This window comes from Syngnathoides biaculeatus, chromosome 14, assembly GCF_019802595.1.
Source record: "Syngnathoides biaculeatus isolate LvHL_M chromosome 14, ASM1980259v1, whole genome shotgun sequence".
Lineage (NCBI taxonomy): Eukaryota > Metazoa > Chordata > Actinopteri > Syngnathiformes > Syngnathidae > Syngnathoides > Syngnathoides biaculeatus.
This window is the reverse complement of record NC_084653.1, coordinates 21,662,198-21,679,121: the sequence shown is the minus strand read 5'-3', so window position 1 is coordinate 21,679,121 and position 16,924 is coordinate 21,662,198. Positions and strand designations below refer to the sequence as shown.

At 42.0% G+C, this 16,924-nt stretch overlaps 1 protein-coding gene across 1 annotated transcript in view; it reads left to right on the top strand.

Annotated features, from left to right (window-relative positions):
• The first annotated feature begins 1,548 nt into the window (after window positions 1–1,548).
• The window catches only part of smarcal1 (SWI/SNF related, matrix associated, actin dependent regulator of chromatin, subfamily a-like 1), a 16,430-nt gene continuing 1,054 nt past the window's right edge, over window positions 1,549–16,924 (top strand). The window contains exons 1-16 of the mRNA XM_061840722.1: window positions 1,549–1,807; window positions 2,550–2,877; window positions 5,022–5,072; window positions 5,159–5,422; window positions 6,815–6,865; window positions 6,942–7,125; window positions 7,543–7,693; window positions 10,524–10,685; window positions 10,769–10,834; window positions 11,636–11,776; window positions 12,933–13,151; window positions 13,256–13,326; window positions 14,280–14,382; window positions 16,028–16,210; window positions 16,333–16,433; window positions 16,525–16,621. Of these exons, the coding sequence (XP_061696706.1) occupies window positions 1,580–1,807; window positions 2,550–2,877; window positions 5,022–5,072; window positions 5,159–5,422; window positions 6,815–6,865; window positions 6,942–7,125; window positions 7,543–7,693; window positions 10,524–10,685; window positions 10,769–10,834; window positions 11,636–11,776; window positions 12,933–13,151; window positions 13,256–13,326; window positions 14,280–14,382; window positions 16,028–16,210; window positions 16,333–16,433; window positions 16,525–16,621 (2,400 nt within the window). The 5' untranslated portion in view covers window positions 1,549–1,579. The remainder of the gene's footprint in view (window positions 1,808–2,549; window positions 2,878–5,021; window positions 5,073–5,158; window positions 5,423–6,814; window positions 6,866–6,941; window positions 7,126–7,542; window positions 7,694–10,523; window positions 10,686–10,768; window positions 10,835–11,635; window positions 11,777–12,932; window positions 13,152–13,255; window positions 13,327–14,279; window positions 14,383–16,027; window positions 16,211–16,332; window positions 16,434–16,524; window positions 16,622–16,924) is intronic.

Genomic DNA, 16,924 nt, shown 5'->3' with positions numbered 1-16,924 from the left:
ACCCTGGGACGGAGCCCAGACCAGACGCCCCGGCGCGTCGATCACGTGTCCCCGGTGGTTATACAAAGTCTACACACCCCTGCTCAAAAGCAAGGCACTTGTCATATGATAATGACATTCACATGAATCATTTCAATACACTTTGCACAGTACCCTTTTCAAGAGGGAAAATAAAAGTGACAAAGAAAACGTGGTTGCAAAAGTGTGCATACCCTCATAACTGTGGCTTTGGCCGCTCTGGTGCAGAAAACAAGTTCTTAAATTGACAAAGTGGTGACCAATTTCAGGAAACGATTACAATTAACGGTTTCATCCAGATCCTGAACTAACAAAGGAGATCTGAACTTCTTTTGATGTTCTCCTGGATGAGTTGTCACTTCACTCTTGGAGTAATTTGTGTAGGCCAGGCCACTCTTGGGAAGATTCACCACTGCCCCCCCCCTCTCTTTTTTAAAATTAATTTGTAGGTAATGGCTCTGACCGTGGCTCGCTGGAGTCCTACAACTGACATTTTTAACCCTTTCCTGACTGATAAGTCAAAAGTATGTAGTTTATCTTTCACCTGTTCTTGAATTTAGCGTCCCCCCCAAAAAAAAATGTGATAAGCTTCTGTTAATTTATTATTTAATAAGGGGACAATTACTTTTGCACAAAAGACCAGGTAGCTATGAATATCCCCCGCCCCCCACCACCCAGTACATAAAAAACACAATTTAAAAGTAGTTTACTTGGATCTGATATTTCTATTTGATGATCTTAATGCATTACAATGCAATGAAAAAATATAGGCCCTTTTCTCAAACCCCCCCCCCCCCCCCCCGTTTCCTCATAAAAAAATTAATAATTATATTTGGGGGAAAGGGAAGTTCCTTTTTTCAAATGCAAGAACAGGTGAGAAATAAAATAAAGTGGGCTTATGTATACTTTTTCATCACAGTGTAGTTTTTTTTAAGATAAAAAACAAATGTAAATATCTGACAAAGATAAGAAAAACTAAAATGGAGTTTTAAATTGTAGTTTACACGTGTCTGGCTTTTATTGGTCAGTCTAGTCTATTTTTCGTCTATCTATCTGTCAGTCTTAACTGGTAGAAACTAGCTATTGTTCAATTGACAGCAACTACGATCAATATTTTTATTTAGCTATCTTTTTTTTTTTTCAAAATCGTTGATATTTGGAGAAACGTGAACATGAACAGACATTTGGCGACGCGCCTTCCTCACGTGCATTCTTGTTATTATGCGTCACTTCCTGCGCGCCAGATACGCACGAGGAAATATCTCCGAGTTCGAGGACGTCCTGCACCGAAAGCTAATTTAATGGGTCAATGGTAGCTTGTTCTGTCGACATTACTGCATATTTAGATTATTATATTCTCAAATGAATGTTCACATCCAGGTACCGCCAAACGCTAACCCTGTGACCCGGAGATTCTTGCCCACACGTTGTTGGCGAACGTCGTTAGCCGCGCTAAAGTTAGCTTGTGCGCAGCCTGACAGTCCAGATGTGACCGTTGTCACTGCCTCGATGGGAATTTAAATCGGGGTGGGGTGGGGTGGGGGGGGGGGGGGCATCCATCATGTCGACGACGCTGACTCCCGAGCAGCATCGAATGATTGAGGAGAACAGACGGAAAGCTTTGGAGAGGAGAGCTCAGAGGCTCGGGCAGAACGCGCCCAGTCAACCGGACCGTGGCGCTGTATCGGCACCGAAGCAGTTTTTTCCGCCCATCAAGAAAGAAGCGAACGTCACCGATCACCACAACAAAGGCACGATTTTTGGCAAAGGAGGCTTAGCGACGCCACGGGTGAGGAAAAGGTCTCGTGGCAAAAGTCATAGTTAAACGAGAACTTAAGTTGAAAAAAAAAAACTTGTAGTATTTTTGGTAGGGGGATAAAAGACTTTCTCAGGTAATATATATATTTTGGATTAAATTGTATTTTTTTTTTTAAATATACAAGTTCCAAGGAAAAATGTTTAGGATGATGAAAGCTGTAATTTAAATTTAAGTTATATATTGTTTGTATTGGACTAGTTTTAATTCTATGAGACTGAAGTTAGTATTTTCTAAATTAATCATTTTTAGTTTCATGTCAATGTATAATTTTACAAGAATAAAGTGTATTTTGCTAACATGGTGGCTCAGCTTGTAAAGCTGTAAACTTATGAGGTCCCGGGTTCAATCCCCGACACCGGCTGTGTGGAGTTTGGATGTTCTCCCCGTCCCTGTGTGGGTTTTCTCCGGGCACTCCGGTTTCCTCCCGCATCCCAAAAACATGCAACATTAATTGTTGTGACTGTGGCTGTTTATCTCCATGTGCCCTGTGATTGGCTGGCAAGCCGTTGACAGCTGGGCTCGGCTCCAGCGCTCCCTGCGACCCTCGTGGGGATAAGCGGCAAAAAAAATGGATGGATGGTTGGTGTATTTTGAGGAATAAACACATTTTGGAGATTTTTTTTTTTTTTTTTTCCTCTTCAATGCGGCGTTAGTACTGCTTCAATGCTGAGTTGCCTCGTGAAGACTAATTTAATGCTGTCTTTCCTCGTAGACTTCGGGCGGAGATGCCCCGCCTGCAGCCAAGCGTCAACACGTAAACCAGCCTTTCACTAGCGCTGACAGCAGCACTAGTAGTCCAAAAGCGCCGGAGCACATAAGTAAGCAGCCCTCTGCTGGGGGCGCAGCACTCGGGTCCTTCTATAAACAACCAAACAAACCCTCGTCAGACTGTCCAACATTAAAGGCTGTGCCCGCTAAGAAGGCCGCGATAGCCACTTGGGGCAAATGCGTGCCGCACACTGACGGACGCTTCAGGGTGGAGGTGGGCTATCACGCTGAGCTCGTCGCTGCTTTTAAATCCATCCCATCCAAGACATATGGTAAGTGTTCTGTTCAACAAGCTTATGCATATGCACCCACAAAACACTTCAATATTGTGCTTGTCTTTTGAAGTGCTGTGTACCTGAACTGCATGAGACACTTTATTTTGGATATTTTAATTCCCTTATTTTGGTTTAAAAAATATCAGTTACAGCTCTCAGAATGACGCAGTGTAGTAAATGCTGCCACAGCCAACAACTACAAAAATAAACCTATTTTTAAACTACGTACATACCTCTCAAGTCACATACTTTCCTGTGAAAAAAGGTATTTGCTACCTTTTCGAAAAAATGTTTACATAGTTCCCCCACATTAATGTTCAAGATTATCAAACAAATGTAAACGTCAGAAACACATTACATTCAAACTTTAGGGTTGTAAGAATCTTATTCTGAGTATTCTTGAATTCTGCTATCCTGTTAGGGTTGTATTGAGGAAAATAAGCTGTGGCACAGTGTAGCTGTAGCCCATCCATCCATTTTCTTTGCCGCTTATCCTCATGAGTGTCGCGGGAAGTGCTGGAGCCTATCCCAGCTGTCAATGAGCAGGAGGCGGGGTACATCGAGACAAACAGCCACATTCACAATCACACTTGGGGGCAATTTAGAGTGTCCAATTAATGTTGCATGTTTTTGGGATGTGGGAGGAAACTGGACTACCCGGAGAAAACCCACACAGGGACGGGGAGAACATGCGAACTTCACACAGGTGGGGATCAAACCCGGAACCTCAGAACTGTGAGGCCAATGCTTTACCAGCTGATCCACCGTGCCGTCTTAGCCCAACTTTCCCATAGCGAAAGTAATTATTTCTTCTTTAGGCAGCCTTGTAATTTAGACTGATCTACAGTGCCTCTAGTGGAGGCTGGCAAGTACTGCAGCGCACTTCATCCATCCATCCATCCGTCAATTTTCTGAGCTGCTTATCCCCGCAAGGGTCGCAGGAGTGCTGGAGCCAATCCCAGCTGTCATCGCGCTGGAAGCAGGTTACACCCTGGACTGGTTGCCAGACAATCGTAGGACACATCGAGACCAGACAACAGTTGCACTCAGAATCACACCTACAGGCAATTTAGAGTGTCCAATTAATGTTGCATGTTTTGGGGATGTGTGAGGAAACCGGAGTGCCCGCAGAAAAACTACACAGGCACGGGGAGAACATGCAAATTCCATACAGGCGAGGCCGGGATTTGAACCACAGTCCTCAGAAATGTGAGGCCAACGCCCTACAGCTGCATCACCGTGCTGCCCATTGCACTTCCATTTGTTCTCAATTGCTTTCAGATGCCATTTATCAACCATAAAATGCATGCGGTCAAAATTATTCTTCATCAGTAATTTGACCTAACCTGTAGAATGATCATTGTGGCCTTGCAAGCACAGCACAGAAATAAAAAATTGGACATTATGACCGCTCGTTTAATAAAAAAAAATTATGCGCAAGCCACCTGCTAGTGACACCAGGCCAAAAGCTGACATATGTTGGCTAACGTAATCCTTGGCTCTGAGCTGACACCCAAATACTCTTTGTGGTCGCATAAATCCGATTTATAATGCCCACACTCAGCAATATGGACATCTGTCCTGTGCACCTTTTTTTTTTTTTTTTTTTAATATGAAAATAATTAGTGGCACCGACCACTTAGGTGGCCACATACCATCTTACTGTAATGTGTGTATTTGAATATTTTACAACAGACTTTTCATACTGCTTTTTTTTCTGCTTTTAGACCAATGAAAAGAAAATATAGATATTATCCATCCTGTGTGCAAGAAATTTAACAGAAGGAATATTGTACACATATACACACACACACACTTAAAAAATTACTTCTGTAGTACTCGACGTCTCACACCTCCTCACCCGAGCAGGTGAAGTCCCGTCGGTGTGTAGAATCTGTGCATTTTTAAAAAAATATTGTAAAAAATTTTTACATCAGCAGTGATACTGGGAAAAAGCCGCGCTCACTTATCTTTGCACTGAAAGTTTTTCATTTAATTGTTTTATATTCATGGCTGAAAATTGTTTTTCATACAAATATTCAAGGTGATCTTAATTTTCCTCCTGTGTTATTGATGGTACATCTGCCATATTTAGAAATTTGGATTGAAATCCATGGTAAACCCTGTTTATTGTGTTTTAGACCCTGGCAACAAGACATGGAGCTTCAGCATGGAAGATTACCAACAGCTTAGTATGTCAATTTTTTAGCAGTGTTTTAACATTTCATGCACACGCAGCTGCTCCCTTGTGACGTGTGGTTTCTCGAACCTGTTGCAGTGACCCAAGTAGCTTCCATCCCCTCAGTGTCTTTGAGGCCCCTGGAGGGGGCGGAGTCGTCGGACTTGGCGGCGGCAGCGACCGGCCGAGCTCAAGATGGTCCGGCGCTGCCCGCTCTGCTGAGGCTGTGCAACGGCTGGCAGAAACCGGGGGCCGAGGTCCAGGGCCATTGCGTCCTGGTGTCGCCCTCCAGATTTGAGATTGATATCGGTTACCATGTCGACGTGATTGCAGCGTTCAAGCAAATGCCGACAAAAATCTACGGTACCATCTTGAGAATAAAATCACGGGTGTATTGTATTTCTACGGCTGGGTTTACACTGAATGGACCTTTCTGACGGCGATCTTAAGCTCCGCCCCCTTAGCCATATCCCACAAGCTTCTCAAATGGCGACTGAACAGAACATGTTTGAAGTCGATTATCGTGTATTCCAGACAATATTGCGGTATGGTTTTTTTTACCAAATGCGTCAGACTTGTCCAAGAGAGCTCTACAGAGAGGTCTCAACTATTTCACGCAAGGATATGTACACGGTATTAAGATTTTGGACGGAGCAGGACGCAATGTCAGAATTACAGCGAAACGTTGGCGATTGATGCAAAAAAGCTCGACGCCTCACAAACTTCATATTGAAATCCAACAGGGTAAAATAGTGGAATTGTACTGTGCATGTAAAGCAGGGTGAGTACTTTTTACTTGGAAAGGTCACGAGTAACATCATTATAGTCTTTGTTGATATTGTCCACATTTAGTTGTACGTGCGCTCTTCCGCAAGCCTTAATCCATCGTAGACACTTCGTCAACTGTGTTTTAGGCTTTGGAAAATGAAGCTTTTGGGCACCTTGTAAACTACCAGGATGTACTTGATCAGAATTGCACATTCCCCAAGCGCATCTGAGGACCATTTCCTTCGTAACATTAATTTTTCCAAGCGCACGCTACTGACAACCAGCATTGCATGTGGTACAATGTGGCGAGAGGGGCGTGTCAAGTCCAGGGGTTAAGACAATGCGGCTATCTGATTGGCTATTATTGTATGAGTGATTGACAGGTCGGAAAGGTCCATTGTTTAAGTGTTGGAATTTTGATTTTTGCCTTCCAAGTGGCATATGCAACATTGCAGCGTAAAGGGGAAAAAAACCCACAAGGAATTAATATCCTCACATTGGAATCAAATAAACCAAGTTTTTCATATGTGCCAGTGCAACATAAACACAGTCAAGATGTACCACGTCAGTGCTAGCTTGACATCACCTAAATACACTGCACAAACAACATGTAAATATGTTAATACACAAATTGTAGATTGAAACTACAGTGAAATGGACAAATAAATTTGATCTAATATTCTGGTTTAGCGGTTTGTCCATCAGTGAATAAGAAAAAAAAAAAAGGACAGTCGAGTAATGTGCAGGTTGCTCTCGAGGAAATCATTGTGATAAAAATGCTAACAGTTGTATTTTATGAATGATATACTTTCATGTTGTTGTGTTAGTTACTGTGCAATTTGGCTGTGCATGTCGGTTTCGTGTGTTCCGCGTGTGTAAACTCAGTTCATGTGGAAATCGTTAAATCATGGGCTCTTGGCATGAAATCAGGATTGGGCTCTTGGACCTGCAGTGTAAATCCAACCTCTCATCTTTCCATGCTTGCAGACATGAAAACAAGGAAGTGGAGCTTTTCACTGCAGGACTACAAGAGACTGAGTGAGTTCTACTTGTCGGATTTATCACCCTGTTGCCGTTTGCCGCCTCGTGTAACCGCGCCGCCTTCCATTCTCAGTGGGGCTCCTCGGTGGGATAGCAACCGTGGAGGTGGAGCCTCTTCCTCGGGCGGTGGTCCAGGCTTTCGCTGCCAACTTTGAAGGGCCCCAAGCCAAGAACTCGGACATCCCTGAGGCCGACTTGTCCTGCGTCGACCCTGCGATCATAAGCAGCCTCATGCCCTTCCAGATGGAAGGAGTCAGGTAGGCGCTTGTGGACGATCATTAACACCTCATTTGGACGCGGTGCAAAGGAGAAAATTATGAATAAATTAAAATGTAGTAATAGTTGATGTATTCACACATAATTTGATATTTGAAAATATTATAATTAGGTGGATGGATAGAGAGGTATTTGTTCACATATCTTCACCAAATCTCTGCCTGTATATTTTAAACAATTATACTAAACATGTTCTTTAACATTTTTTTTTTTTTCAAGAAAAACAATTTCATGAAAAAAAAAAAACATTTCTTCCGATGCACAGGCGCAGCCCAGAAACAATCATGTTCCTTTTTCATAATGTTTGACTCCCTCAAAGCTTTCTCTCTCCATTTTTGAGGTCATTTCCGATCAGAGGTCAGAAAATTCAAAAAACCCTTCAATTTGGGTCTTTGCAGTTACGCAGTGTCGAAACAAGGCCGCCTGCTCCTGGCTGACGACATGGGCCTGGGGAAAACCGTGCAGGCCATCTGCATCGCCGCCTACTACAGGAAGGAGTGGCCCGTACTAGTTGTGACTCCGTCCTCTGTGCGCTTTACCTGGGCAGAGGTAAAAAGAATATGACGCCACCTCTGGGAGAAAATGGGGTTAAGTGTGTGTTTATGGGCAGTATTTTATCATTCCATCCTGGTTGAAAGCCTTTTCCAACAGGAAATACTTAACTTTGAAGTTTTTAAGTCCTATTGAAAACGTTCCTCTATTATTTCCATCTTGCATCCCAGCACATGTTCCTAAAATGGGGTACAAATACAGTGGTGCCTCGGTTCTCGACCGCAGTCCGTTCCAGAAAACGGTTTAAGTGATTTGTTTGAAAACTGAATCGATGTTTTCCATTACAATGCATGGAAAAATAATGTGTTCCAAGCCTAAAAAAATAGGGTTTTTAAACATTTTCTTTGGCTTTTCCTGATAATAAACTGCATAGTAGAATTACATGTGTAGTTGGAATACTTTATATAGTAAAATCATTTAAGAAATACATTTATTTTTGGCTTAAAATGTATGCTTTAGCAGTAGAGTATGCTAGGCTGGGAGTGCACTCCTGTATCTGTAGCGACTCAGCCCCCAGCCTTGTAAACCTTTTTTTATTAACAGAAGTGCAGAATAACTTTAAACAAGCAATAATGAGGGGGGAGAAAAACAGGCATTGTTTTTTTATTTGCACAGAAAGTACGTAACATTTACAAAAAAAATGAACTTGCAACTACAGGTAGGGTTAATGGAACAAAACAAAATAGCAATGCAAAACAACTGTTTCAAATGTCTTTGGTGGGGGTGACTCGTCCCTTTTTGACAAAGAAATAATCTAATGTCGACTGTTTCTGCAGTCTTTTGAGCATGTTCCTGAAATGGGCCATAAGAATGTCATTGAAATCTGATTTGTACGAAAACAGAGACATTCGTAAACTGAGGTGCCGCTGTATTCAATTTAAGTTATTTTTGGGGAGACCTTGTCTTTATGGATTTACTTTTTTTCTATTTTAAATAATTGGTCAAGTAAAAAAAAAAAAAAAACCAAAAACTTCTGGTCCTTTTATGTATTTTTTTGGCCTCCCCACCAAAACACTTCTGTGCTTATCTCCAAGCAGCAAAAACAGAAAAAAAATCACTGGGAGGGCATTTTTCGATGAGCCGGTACTCAGACAGCTGACGAGACTGCCTCAGCCTGCTCTGTAAATGACTATCAAGCACATTGCAAATCAGGAGTTGAAATTGCTGCAGGGAGTGAAGTCAGATGATATGGTTCCGATTGGCTTGGGTCTTATATCAGCTGTTTGCTGTGCCCCCTTTGGCCAAATCAGCCGCCAAGCACAAGCACAGCAAGATCACGACTTGAGGTGGAGGGGACGGGAAAGTAGCGCAAGTCAACTCAGGGTCAGGAAGATTTGACCACAGAATGGATTGTTTGAATATAATATCCATCCATTTTCTTTTGCCGCTTATCCTCACTCGGGTCGTGGGGTTGACTATAATACTATATTGCAATTGCTCAAATAATGACTTTGCATCTAATAGGTGGTTTGTTCCTTTCAAGGTGTTTAAGCCTAACACCTTCAAATAAAAGGCAGTACAGTAAACCCTCTCTACTTCGCAGATCACCTATCGCCGATTCAGTGGATCGAGGATTTCTGAGGCCCCCACCGCCTCCCAAAAAAAAAAAAAAAAAAAAAAAAAATGCCAGATCACTCCGTACTATTGCGCCACGACGTGGACCAATGAAGCAAAAATAAATACATAAATAAATTTAAAAACCACCAGCATACATTAGTACAGTACTGTAGCGGGAAGCCGAATTGTTCAGGTATCATGCAGCATCCCCTGCAAGACAACAAAGAACCTATGAAGCAAAATAAACTGGGGGAGGAGATATCATAATAAAAAAGCAAACATAAACAAATAAATGTAAACAAAAGAAAAAACGTCAGCATACATTAGTACGGGAATTTTAAATGGGGAAAGAAAAAACCCAGCATACATTAGTACAGTACTTTAGCGGGAAGCCGAATTGTTCGGGTATCATGCGGGATCCCCAGCAAGAGAACAAGGACCTATGAAGCAAAATGAATTGAAAAAAATATATAAATAATAATAATAAAGCGGAAATAAATAAAAAATTGAAACCCCCCAAAAAAAACACCAACATACATGAGTCTGGACATTTTAAATGGAAAAAAAAACCCACCAGCATACTTTAGTACAGTATTGTAGCGGGAAGCCACATTGATAGGGTGTAATGATACATCCCCAGCAAGACAACAAGGACCTAGGAAGCAAAAAAAAAAAAACAATAACCCCTACTTCACGGTTTTTCACTTTTTGCGGGTGGGTCTGTTACCAATTAACTGTGAAAAACGAGGGATTACTGTAACTGAAATCATCTCAGTTAATAGACGCTGTTGTTAACTGCTAACTTTATTTAAATCCAGCTGGAAACCTAAACAGCAGCACCCATCATAATAAACATTCTTACAAAGGGATTAAAGTGTGGAATATGATGCTGATTTTATGTTTTGTGGCTTCTTGGTGAGTTTTGTTCAGGTAGATTTTAACATGATCACTCAGCGCAATGTGGTGTGGAACCCTATCTTCCACACCTTATTAATGTATTATTGCTATTTAAAAAAAAAAAAGCCTCCTTCATCTGCAGTTGAGTAAATAACCACCCCAGCCACTTATAAGAAATTATGGTACAGACTTGGTTGCACATAAGGTAGGCTCATCTTTTAAAACTGCAATTTAGCGAGATCCACACTTGAATTAATCTGAGGGACTATTTATGTACCTCATTTTGTGCAGCAGAGTTCGAAAGGGCTCAGCTTTCCCTTACTCAAAAGACGGGAGTATTTAAGGAAATATTATATATGTATTTGTACAACAGTCCTTCCGTCGCTGGCTTCCATCGTTGAGTCCCGACAGCATCAACGTGGTGGTGAAGGCCAAAGACAACCTCCGGGCGGGGCTGGTCAACATCATCAGCTACGACCTCCTCAGCAGAATTGACAAACAGCTGCCAGCGAAGCCCTTCAACATCCTCATCATGGTCAGGTTGATCACTCGTCTTTTTGGAAAAGATTTGTTTTCTATTTATTTGGAAAAAAAAAAACGTTTCCCCTTTTTGTGCAGGATGAATCTCACTTCCTAAAGAACATAAAGACGGCTCGCTGTAAAGCTGCTTTGCCGCTGTCAAAGGTGCTTGTCTTTTATCTTTTCAGCACTTTTAGCGAGTAGGTTAGGTTTCTGCACATTATTAGGTACACCTGTACTCCCATCCATCCATTTTCTTTGCCGCTTATCCTCACGAGAGTCGCAGGGATTGCTGGAGCCAATCCCAGCTGCCAGGAGGCACCCTGAACTGGTCACCAGCCAATCGCAGGGCACTGAGAAACAAACAACCAGAGAGTCCAATTAATGTTGCATGTTTTTGGGATGTGGGAGGAGATCAGAGTGCCCGGAGGAAACCCACGCAGGCACGGGGAGAACATGCAAACTCCGCACAGGTGGGGCCGGGATCGAACTCGGATCCTCAGAACTGTGAGGCCAAACCTTTCCACCTGACCCACCGTTCCACCCACCTGTACTTCTGAACTGAATTTAGAATATTTTATTAACTACATTTATTCTACTAAAAAGGTTTGAGAATTTAATTTAACATATTTTTTTTTATTAAAGATGTAAAATGTTATGAGACTTAGTAATGTGCATTTCACTGAATGAATTTATTTTACACAGTTTTTCAAAATTAATTTAAATTGTTAAAGTTACTAATTGATATTTATCATACTAAATTGGGCTGCATGGTTGGTTTGTGCATACGCTACATGTGATTAATTATATTTATTATACTAAATAAGAACAGTTTCCATTCAATTCCCTCCACTAAGTATGGGTGGGCATCTGAACAAATTAATTTGACATATTGTAAAAATGTAATGCTTCATGAGCAGGATTAATTTCTCGACTTCTAGTTTTTTGTCTTCTTCGTACCCTCAGACCGCCAAGAGGGTCATTCTCTTGTCGGGGACCCCCGCCATGTCCAGACCCTCTGAGCTTTACACGCAGATCCTTGCTGTCAGACCCACACTCTTCCCGCGATTCCACGATTTTGGGTTGCGCTACTGCGCTGCGAAACAGGTAACCACTTGGCCTCTGGTAAGAGAATTCTTCGTTAATTTAAAAGTTTTCAGTTTCATCTTTCTTGCTTACAAGAAGGCTGAGCTCGCACTATTGCCCATCAATTTTAAAAATCAGTGTTACTTGTCTTGTAGTGTGTGGTTGTACCGTAATTTCCGGCCTACAGAGCGCATCTGATTATAAGCCTCACCCAGTACATTTGTAAAGGAAATACCATTTGGTACATGCATAACCTGCACCTTTGTAAAGGCGCAAGTACCCAAATTGAAACCCACGTTGAAGAGATATTTGCAAAGACAAGACGGTACTCAGAAAAAGTTTACGAAGTTTTACCACATTAGCTCATCTTGACATAGCAACAATATGGTAGCACGTGTAGGGCTGGTTAAAATAAACAACAGCCGCAGCAACTACACATGAGCAACATTGTAGCACAACACTAACAAGGCCGGTTAAAAACAAAACAAAACGTCTAAATCACTGAGACGTGGCAGTAACACAACAGCAAAACGCTAGCGCAGCGCTAATGTTGGCGCGGCACTAACAGGCCCGGTTAAAAAAAAAATATATATATATATATATATATATATATATATATATATAAAACACGAGATATTAATTAAGAAAGACGGTCCACAGAAAGAGTTTACAAAGTTTTAATACCGTAGCTTAGCTTAACATTCCAACAACACGGTCGCATGAACAGGGCTGGTTAAAAAAGCAGCAACGCGCTAGCACAGCGCTAATAGGGCCGGTAAAATAAATAGATAAATAAATGACATACGAGTAAAAGTCACTTCCTCGGCACATATATTCCGCCGGTCTGTCTTACCTTTTACGCTCGAGTGCCCCCAAGCGGTCGTTAGAAAAAAATGCATAAATTAGCTGCGTCACCGCATAATCCGCAGGGTTGAAAGCGTGTGGAAAAAAGTCGCGGTTTATAGGCCGGAAATTACGGTACTCATATGTGACCAATACCGGAGACTCCATAATTCATCTGAATTTGTTGACCACACACTTTAGAATCTGCATCCGAAATATTGATGAGATTTAACATTTACGCTGGTCACCCCGATTTTTTTCTGAGCAAATTGGGTGGTAGGGGACGCTCAAATCTGACTAAATTAATAGTATGTGTTGTAATAATTTCATCTAGCTCGCCTGGGGTTGGGACTACTCAGGTTCCTCCCATCTAGGCGAACTAAAGCTGCTGCTGTCCGAGTGTCTGATGCTGCGGCGGCTGAAGTCCGACGTCCTCTCGCAGCTTCCCTCCAAACAACGCAAGGTCGTCACGGTGACCATCGACGGGATCAGCAACCGAACCAAAGCGGCTCTGTCGTCGGCTGCCGTAGAGTTAGCCAGAGGACATCAAAATGTGAGTTAGTCAAGTTTGCTGTAGTGGTCCTGCTCCTCAATGATTTAAAACCAATTATTTTTGTTCCAAAAGTTGCCAAAATTACTTTTGGGCTCCCATTTCAGAAAAAGGATGAAAGAGACGCCCTCCTCATTTTTTACAACCACACAGCTGAAGCCAAGCTCCAAGCCATTACGTGCGTATATTTTCATATACTTTGCTCAATAACAGAAAACATGTAACCCGTTGAATTTACCGGAATTTCCGGCCAATAAGCCGCGACTTTTACTTTCACACGCTTTCAACCCTGCAGTTTATGCGGCGATGCGGCTAATTTGTGCATTTTTTTCTAACGCCCGCAAGGGGGTACTCGAGCGGGAAAGAGACCGGTGGAATATATGTGCCGAGGAAGTGACTTTTACCGATCTGGCCTTGTTAGCGCTGCGCTAGCCTGTTACTGTTGTGTCTAAGTGATTTTTACCAGTATGTTTTTTTTTTTTTTGTTTGTTTTTTTTTTTTAACTGGCCCTATTAGCGCAGCGCTAGCGTTAGCTTTCTCTGTGTACCGTCTTTCTTTGTGAATATCTCGCGTTTCAATCTGGGCACTTGCGGCTTGTACACAACTGCGGCGTATGTATGTACCAAATAATATTTCCCTTCCAAATGTACTGGGTGAGACTTATAACCAGGTGCGGTGTGTAGGCCGGGAATCACGGTACTTTTGAAAATCAATTCATTTTACTCATGGGTCTTTCAAATATTGGCAGTTGCTATTCGTCAAATGGTTGTGTTTTAAGTATAAAATATTGTAAAGTACTATTTTTCAGCCTTGTACCGAGATATTTACCCATTGACATTGCGATTGAGGCCTTTATTATACGGAATTTTTTTTTTTTTTTTTTTAAAGTACTTACAGATGCTTGGTTTAACTTTCCAAAGGTCTGTAAGATGCCGTAGATCAAAGGTAAGCGACCTTTTTGAGACTGAAAGCGACTTTTTTTGGGTCCTGATAAATGCTAACAGTATGATACACACTTCAGAATCAACACATTTATTCATTAATATTTGGTGAGATTCATTAATGTGCAGACGCTGATTGTGTTAATGATTTCTCTACATGCAGTAACTATTGCTTTTCCTCCACGGACAGGGAGTACATCACTGACATGCTGGAGTGTGGGAGGGACAAGTTCCTTGTGTTTGCCCATCACAAGTTAGTCCTGGATCACATCACTAGTGAACTAGCGAAGAAGGTGAGTAAGAAAAGTAAATGGCAAAAGGTCAGGGAAAGTAAAGAATGGGATCGTCGTGAGCTCGGACAGCGTTTAAGGAGTTTAGGATTGAGGTTCAATTGGCGGTTCATACAATTGGACTGTTAGCCCCCAACTCTCCGTCAAGCCGTAACACAGTGACCCCCCCCCCCTCCCCTTGCCATCTTAGTACAAGCTTAGAGAAAACTATACGTGATTCTCTTCACTCCAGGAAGGAGCACTTAAGATCACCCCATTAACTTACACTGCAAGCGGAATTTTCCAGAGCTGTTTGAACCATCATCAGATTAAATATTCATTTCATGTGCCGGACAGTAAAAACACTCACTTGAATGTCTTTTTACCGGAGTATTAGTGCCACACTGAAAAGAAACATCCATCATTGTTCTTTTCCACTTATCCTGCTGAAGGGTGACAGGGAGCTTCAGCCTACCCCAGTTAACTTTGGCCAGATATCTGACTCCGCCCTGGATTGGTCGCCGCTCAGTCACGGGGCTCTCCGGCACTCTGGTTTCCTCCAACGTCCCAAAAACATGCTAGATTAATTGGACACTCTAAATTGACCCTAGGTGCGATTGTTGTTGTGCTGTCTGTCTCCATGTGCCCTGCGATTGGCTGGCGACCAGTTCAGGGTGTACCCCGCCTCCTGCCTGTTGATAGGCTCCAGCACTCCCCACGACCCTCGTGAGGATAAGCGGCAAAAAAATGGATGGATGGATAGTTGTAAACAAGAAGATTTAAGAAGCTATTTTCCAATTCTGAAGTTTTCTTCAGGACTAAGAGACGAGAACAAAGTAAGGCAAATCATAGGATGCAATCATATTTTTTGAATAGGATACTATGAAATAAAAATGTAAAAAAAATGTTGCATGAACAAAATTGCCATTTTATGATAGAATTTAAAAAAGAATGAACAAAAAATAGATTTGTAACAAAAATGTTGTAATATGACACATTAAATGTGGATCAAAGTTGTAATATCACAGGAAACAAAAGGCATTGGACAGTACAAATGTGATTTTTTCCAAGAAAAAGATGGGGGGGGGAATATTCTTCTGAGAATATAGGGGTAATCCTACTTAGGGAGGGAAAATAAAGTAATATAATTTTTTTTTTTTTAATTCTGTTGTGATAATACAAGAACAATGCCTTATGAGGAAATAATCCAAATGCAACTGAATTTTTATTCCAAGAAGTCATAATTTTACCAAAATGAAACCTACGATATTACAAGGGAGTGAAAATGGGAAAATTAATTAATTAGTAGTCTATATATTACAAGAAGCGAGAGGAAAAGTAATTCTCAGATATTCCAGAGACGAAGACATATGTAAAATTATCTCATTATTTTCACAAGTATGATAGCGTGGAGGGGAAGTACTGTTTATATTTTCCTGCAAGAGTAAATTTGTAAAAAGAGTATAAAGAGTTGTGCATGAATGAAAATGAAGCTGTCCTTTTTCTTGTTAATTCGTAATGTAAGAAAACCATAAAATGTAAAAAAGTAATTTATGAAATGGCTCAGTACTTGTTTTTTGTCACTTTTATTTGACTTTTTATACAAGTAGAAGTGAGCGTGTTGGGTGGGTTGTTCTTGCGCGCTCCTCCAGTGTCAATTTTTCAACAGGACGTGTCATTCATCCGCATCGACGGATCCACGGCGTCGAGTGAGCGCCAGCGTCTGTGCGACAAGTTTCAGCATTCGGGCAAGACGTGCGTGGCCGTTCTGTCCATCACCGCCGCCAACATGGGCCTGACGCTGCACGCCGCCGACCTGGTCATCTTCGCCGAACTGTTCTGGAACCCCGGAGTAAGCGCTGTGCTCGTCGTTTTCAAGTTTGGTAGCTCACATTTGAGCGTGACTTATAACTTGAAAAGTTTGTAAGTTGGAACACTTGAAAGTGGAAGTACCGCGGTATTCGTGCGTTCCAGGTCCTTATCCAGGCCGAAGACCGGGTCCATCGCATCGGTCAAACCAACAACGTGAACGTTCACTACTTGGTCGCTAGGGGAACAGCCGACGATCACCTGTGGTACGTATGATTTTTACAACGCTCAGCACTGTTCCCAGCAGCGTGCTTGGCGGAGCGTGAAGCAATTCTGACGTCTTTCCACTTTCCACAGGCCAATGATCCAAGGGAAAATGCAAGTGTTGGAAAAGGTCGGCCTGTCCGAGTCAAACCTCTCAGCCGACGCGGTGACGGCTCATTTCCACCTTAAGGTTGGTCCACTTTCTTAATAGTGGTCGTGCCGCTAATGGAGATGCGGCACTTTAAAAATCTGAGCTGTGATCAATGGACACGCACGCCTAAGCCGCAAAATGACAAACTTGCATAACTTTTATTGTATGATGTTAATTACTATTTAGAGCAGGGCTCAGCAACCTTTTTGAGGCTGAGGGCTACTTCGTGAGCACCGATCGTATGAAGGGCTACGTGACCGGTTTCCGGCAAATTTCACACTCAGTTCATTACACGTGCATAAAATATTTTCGTTTTGATTTATTGTAGTAAATGACATGTCG